This window comes from Arachis stenosperma, chromosome 5, assembly GCF_014773155.1.
Source record: "Arachis stenosperma cultivar V10309 chromosome 5, arast.V10309.gnm1.PFL2, whole genome shotgun sequence".
NCBI lineage: Eukaryota > Viridiplantae > Streptophyta > Magnoliopsida > Fabales > Fabaceae > Arachis > Arachis stenosperma.
The window spans coordinates 135,058,753-135,065,968 of record NC_080381.1 but is presented as its reverse complement, the minus strand read 5'-3'; the positions used below and the strand labels follow the sequence as shown (position 1 = coordinate 135,065,968).

The window sequence follows — 7,216 nt, the reverse complement described above, 5'->3', positions numbered from 1 at the left end:
TAGAAACTATACTTGCAACGAGAATTCATTTGTGAAATTCTATACCGTCAAAAATCTAATCATCAGAGACCTCGTCCTATGACGCAACGACATCGATCTCCCCACCCCAGGAGAAGAAAAGTTCACACCCAATTGGAAAGCCCCTACCGAATCAAGTATGTAATCGAAAAAGGAGCCTACAAGCTAGAACAACTTAACGGGACCGAGATACCGAGGTCATAGAACACTGTGGAACTATGGCTCTACTTCTCGTGAGGAAACCTGACCGGTTCGGTAACTTTGCTATATTTCCTTAAGTGTTTGCATTTTTTCAGTATTACTTTTATTTCTTTCCAGTTATTTTGTGTTCTTGTTACCTCGGGTACTCTTTCCTACCCAAACAATAATAGGAGGTTTTAACGAGGCCCAACATTAATAAAAGTATTTTTTACTTCCTATCAAAAACGACACGAACTATGCGGCTACGTCGGGGCCCGATCACCATCAAGGGCAGCACAAAACAAATATCCACAAAATAAAACAAGTACTCAAAAAGGTCCACCAAGAGGTCCGCTATTCATGAGTGAAAAAATAGCCTACCAAAAGGCCACTGAAACAGTTTCAAAAGGTCAAAAAAACACCATGCAAACTTCAAAAAGAAAGTTGTCGAAAAGCTATGCATATAAAATGCTGAACGGATAGCTTACAAACATCAAAAGAAAATTGTTCAAGAGCAATTCATTTAAATTCCAAACAAATGGCTTACACACTTAAAAATAAAAAAAGAACTAATCAAAGATCAACTATCTGCCCATTCTGCATGGTCCAGAAGGTCCTCATAACAGATACGTCCACCTTCGAGGCCAGCATACAGACCTAGCCTTTATGGTCTCCTCAGTAGCTGAGATAGTATCCTGAAGCAGGCCCTCATTGTCCTTTTTCAGCTGAGCGACCTCAGCCATCAACAACCCCGCCTCAGTAAGGGTAGCAACGGCTCTCGACTCAATATCCGCAGCCCATTTTCACTCTCGAGCCAGTTGAGAGAAAAGCAAAGTCTCCAAAATGGAAAGAAGGAGAATCTCAGAGCTAGCATCCTCCGCATCTTTCACAGCTTTTGCCTGTGCAGTCATCGTGGCCTCCAGCTGCTCTTTCAGCTTCCCGACTTCTGCCTGAGACTGGCGAAGCTTGCCATAAGAGAGCCCCACCTGAGTCAGCATCGGCTCCGCCTTTCAAACAATGACGGCTGAATGCATAAGGGCGCAGTACACGGACTTCCTCTTCTACGTTCTTCTCACTACTCCCCCTGTATCATCCCCTTCCGCTTCTTGATAATCTCAGAAGCCTGGACCACCACGGCCTCCTCATCAACCTCGACACAGGATACCTCAGTCAAAATCATCTCATGAGAAGCAGTTCAGGAATTTGACTGGGGTTGGGACCGAGGTGTCGATGGTAAGGCTCCGCCACCCTTACTCCCAGAGTATTGGGTCATAACAGCCTTCAACCTCGCAAGGGTAGTCAAATCGCCAGCCATCTCAACCAAAAAAGAGGAAAAGAAAATCATATTAAGTTTTGAACTCAGGAGACAACAAATATAAAAGCAGGAAGGAACATCAAAGACCTACCAACGTAAGTCTGGCACGCCACCGGATCACCCATAACATCCAGGGGATTTAAGTGTTGGTCCCCAAAAATTTCCAACAAAACATTGGTAATGTGCTTATTTTCGAGAGATAAACTCTCATAGGTTACCCGCGTTAATTACAACGCACTGGCCCCAAAATTCCAGTATGTGGCAAACCGATGTTACCCCGCAAGGTCAGCCAGAAAGAATGATGGCTCCGAGTAGAACACACCTTAAAATATTCCTCCTTAAAGTCGTGAAAAGAGTTTTCAAACAACCCAAAGATTCACAGATTGCGGAATGACACGTAACCTTTCTTATGCTTTCTTACCTTAGTCAGAAGGGTGCATAAAAAAGGGAAAAAAAGGAAAACCTCCACCTAAGTTAGAAGCTCCAAGTACTCGCAAAGCAGTTCAAAAGTTTGGATGGCTACCCAATTGTTGGGATGCAGCTGTGACGGTGGCACCGAACAACGATTAAGCAGCGCTTGAACAAACTCCGAAAAAAGAAGCCGCACCCCTAACCGGGTGAACATGGATTCATAGACCTATATCTAGTCAACAACCCGGGGGAGAGTCGGGTTTATGTAGCAAACCCTCCCGTGCACCCCAGCGAGCGCAAGCTTGTACTGGCGTTCAGCCTCACCATCTCCGCAAACTGCGCCCTCGTCGCGAAGCTTTTGACGGCGTCCCCCACACGTTAGAGGTCACCCAATAGTAAGCATTGGGGATGCCACCAGTTGGGACAATGGGAGTCCTAGCTCCCTCGTTCCTCACATACCTAACAAAGGTGCACCACCGTTAGCCTACTCCCTTGGAAAAGAGAATCATGCAAATCCTTTCACTAACACGCCTAAAAGACTACGATACCTTCCCCATCTCTCTACCACTAATGCAATCACAAGCTACATCAAAACCAATGATATCCCCTCTGATTTCCTACCACTCCTACCTAGAAAAAACCTTCAAATAGACAAATGCAAAAGCAAGGCAATCAAAAAGAAAAACACAAAAAAACGGAATTAAAATACACATTAAAAGTCAGATGTCCTCCCTGCCAGCCTCATGGCCGCACAGCGAATATCAAAGGCTCCTTTAGCGATGAGATCGAGTCCACTCACTCTCTCACTCTGGGGACAACTGTTCTGGACCCGATCCTCAGGTACCTCATCGAAATAGCCTTCGACCCGGTACCCAGGTCTAGGCCTCCCTCCCATCCCAAACCGGCCCGATAATCAGACTCCTAATTAACATTTAAAATCAAATATTCCTCTTATCTTAACCAAATAAAATAAGATAAGATAACAAACTTCAACTATATATAGGGAGCTAAGGGCTCTTTCAAGTATGTTACACATTCTTAACCCTCATATATACCTCTTAAATCTATTCTAATTTGAGTGTTAGAATGTCATTACATTACCACCTCCCGCCATTTTGAAAATCCAACTGTGTCACCACTTTAATTGGTAAATCTCTGATCTATCCTACAACCCATACTAGTGATACAAAAATCAGTATAGTACATGATAAATTTTTCGCAAACAAAAAAGAAAGGGGGAGGAGGGAACTAGTTCAGTTTTCAAATTTTAGTGGATTATAGACTATTAACTTAATTTCTTCCAAACGTCTAGATTCCTCTATGTTCACATTGCTGTCCCCAACTTGTTTTCCAAAATCAAGACCAAACTCAAGGCACCTTATGATGGGTGCATGCATATAATTATATCATGTCAAATTGGACAACTAATAATTTCATGTGAACTTTTGGTATTTATGCACATATAATTTGTCAAAAATATTTTCGGTAGCGTCTGTTTTTGGGTTGACTTCATCGGCTTTAACTGTAGTTGATGTTTGTTAAAAAACAATGCTCCAAGAATTTGAATCAAATTTGAAATGCATGTATTTAACAGCAATGGTCAACCCGAAAAACAAAAAATTAAATAAAAAAATCCGCTTGGAAAATCTAGTGCCTATCACTTTTCTTAAGACACGAATATTGCTAAATTTGAAGGAAAATAACAAGCTACTGCTAGTATTGTCTAAAGTCTTCAAACAGATTAAAAAAAAACAGTCATTAAGTAGATATATATTTGTAGTTATATATATAATTTAAAGTCATCGATATACTTTTTCATAAAATTACAGTCTTCTTCTATTAATAAAATATACGCTTCTTTTTTTCTGCATGATTAAAATAACATATATTTTTATTCATTTTACTAAAATATCCATCAATAATTATTATAAATATCTATATAAAAATTAATAAATAATCACTAAGTTAATTTAAATTTAATAATATTATAAAAGTAAATAAATTTATTATAATAATATATATACTTTATAATAATAATATAAAGTATATATTTATTATTATTGTAATAAATTTATTTACTTTTTAGATTTTATCACATAGTATAAAATATTTTAATTTGATATAAAATTATTTAATTTAAATTCTTTATTTATTTCATGACTAATGATAAAATATTTAAAATAAATAAATTTATTACAATTATTGTTGTTGTTGTTTGAATAAACTAAATAATTATTACTAATTTATATTTAGTACAATAAGAATTTTGATTGTTACCCTGGCTTTACCGACGGTCAAAGCATCGGTAGTCACTTTTATCCACGACTTGGTCATTGATGAGAATATGGGTAAAGTCCTATTAACAAAATTTTTTCCATTTTACTTAAATCTAAATATCATCAGTAATATTAAAGAATATTAATGATACTTTCACTGTTGATAAAACAATATTGGAAAAATACAAAATAAAAAAATTAATTATACCAATTCCAGAGCCCGCGATGATAATAATAATAATAATAATAATAATAATAATAATAATATAATAATAATAATAATAATAATAATAATAATAAAAAATTTTAGTTATTTAAATATTTTTTTTAAGGTGTCAAATAGATACATAAACTATAAGCAATGAGATAAAGTTGTATATATTTACCAAGCATGAAATTCGTGATATCACAATTTACAAACATAATATCATCACTTAGACATCTGGTAAAGAAGTAAATAATTGGGACATCTGGTAAAGAAATAAATAATTGGATGTATTACAATAATATCCACATTTTTTTATGTTTAAAAAACTTTATTACAAAAATTAATTGTTTTTCTAATAATTTTATTTTTTTTTTGTTACAAAAATATTTTGTAACGAGATTTACTTCGACAATTCTATAATAATTCTTTTGTAACAAATTTTTTATACAATTGCAACTTTTTCTTAGCAGTGCCCCCAGCAAATTGTAGTAGTTTATAACTGCTGAAAAATAATCAGCCACAATACTGAGTTTAGTGGTTTCAACAACTAAAATCAATGCTAAACCGTTTAGCCGCATAGCATGGGCCAGCAATTGTCATCAATGTGTCATCCAACATTTTGGAACAATTTTAAACCGCCGCTAAATTGCAGCTAAGACCTAGTTCAATTAGTTGAATCATATGCCTCTTAATATGTTGTATCCGGGTTGTGGAACCTAGGATTAGGAGTTGTCCAATCCATCCATCCAAAAAAAAAACTATCGCTAAATCAGTTAAAAATGGTCAAAATATGTCAAAATTTTTGTAGCGAGTAAGTCCATTTATATATACTTTTATTTCTCTAGATAACCTTACATGAAATTTTCTTAGCTATTCATATATATATATATATATATATATATATATATATATATATATATATATATATATATATATATATATATATATCACTAGTGTATATTCCATCTAATTTACTAGTCTTGCTCAACTGATCTAATTTATTCTTAAATTATCAGATCAAAAATATTTGAGCAAGAGTTTGTCTATTGTTCTTTAATAATATTAGGTGAATAAATATTTTTGGTACAACCAAATTACTCCAATAATATATAAGCTTAACAAAAATCTCTCACATTGTTACTAATATGGAAGTTACAAATTTGAGTTATAATTCGGTATCGCACGTTACAGCTCGGCTTTATGAGCTATAACGCGACCGATTAACGTGCCAGTCATAACCGCCAATCAAACAGTATAACAATTAAATATGTTATCAATCATTTTAAAACCGATATTAATGCTCAAATCATAACTGACGAGAAGCTCACCATACAAAAACAAGGTAAAGTATCTTTCTTGACACAGTTCGAACAATACACCATACTGACTTAAGCATTGGAGTGCCTTTGCAGGTACACTCCCCCCTTTTTCCACCGTTCACACTCTCAAGTCACGTAAAAAGGAAAAAGCTTGGATTAGAAGGATCGGCCGTTCGGCCTCCAAAGTGATAGCTCGGCAGTTATCTGTCACAAGAAGTCGGCCCGCTTTGCAGGCAAGAACAATTGACGTCCACCGTGGGGCCCGAGAAAAATAGATCTTTCCTCTTTTGGTCCCCATACCTTCACTTGCACCCATGGCTGACGTACCACCCCCTTCTCCATCCGAACTTCTTCGGATGGTAACCGAGTTACAACAGGACAACCAGCGTATGGCAGAAGATACTCAGAGAATGGCTGCCCAAATAACCAAATTGAATAATGCCCGGATTGAAAACATCAACGCTCGTCAATCGTAACCAGAGGATGATGAACACCATTCCAACCCCTCTCACGTTTTCGAAACCATTTGAGTTGAGGGAGCCCAGCCCGAAGACGAGAATGAAGAGCCCGACGAGCCTGTGAGACCCTTCACACCAGAAGTGATGAACTTCGAACTACCACGAAGATTCATCCTACCACTGACCCTCACACCTTATGATGGGCTCGGAGACCCAAAAAGGTTCCTCGAGAAATTTCGATCAATAATGATCGTTAACGGTACATCTGACACTGTTTTATGCCATTGTTTTCCGAATTATTTAGACGGTCCTGCACTTGATTGGTTTTGTACTTTGCCTGTAGGTTCTATCTCACGATTTCAACAGCTGGCCAAACTATTTGAAGACCATTTCGCTGGATCTACAATTTATCTGCATGACTCAGATTATCTGAATACAATCAAGCAGGGACAGAATGAGAGCCTGAAGGACTATATGACTCACTTCACGAAAGTCGCCATAAGCATACCAGACCTCCACCCCGAGGTCCATCTGCATGCCCTCAAAAGTGGACTCCGACCTGGGAAGTCCAAGAAACCATCGCGGTTGCCAAACCGAAAACCCTTGCCGGGTCAAATTGATATCGAGGAGCTCACACAAGCTTGGAAGTCCGACAAAACGTACTACAGAGACGAAGACAAGGCGCACAATAGTAGGAAAAATTTTAAACTAACCCCTCAATTTGATTCTTACACAGTTCAACGCCAAGCGAGAAGACATAATCAAAGAGATCCTAAATTGAAAATTGATTAAGCCACTAAGGAAGGCCGGTACATATCAAGATACAAAGAACGTAGACAAGTCTAAATACTACGCTTTCCACCAGAAGCACGGCCATACCACTGACGAATGTGTGGTGGCAAAAGAACTCTTGGAATGGCTAGCTCGGCAAGGCCACCATGACAAGTACATTGGAGGTCACATCCAAAGTCGTACCACACCTTCCACAGCCAATACTTCGTCCGAACAACAAAACCGAGGAAAGGAGAAGG

General features: G+C 37.5%; 1 protein-coding gene across 1 annotated transcript; it reads left to right on the top strand.

Annotated features, from left to right (window-relative positions):
• The first annotated feature begins 6,431 nt into the window (after nt 1-6,431).
• Nucleotides 6,432-6,977, top strand: LOC130981458 (uncharacterized). The gene has a single exon (XM_057905054.1). It carries the CDS (start codon nt 6,432-6,434, stop codon nt 6,975-6,977), a length of 546 nt encoding a protein of 181 aa, XP_057761037.1.
• Nucleotides 6,978-7,216: the final 239 nt, after the last annotated feature.

Bases quoted from the DNA above. Each gene is read 5' to 3' on its own strand.
- LOC130981458 (XM_057905054.1), top strand. From the start codon at position 6,432: ATGATCGTTAACGGTACATCTGACACTGTTTTATGCCATTGTTTTCCG.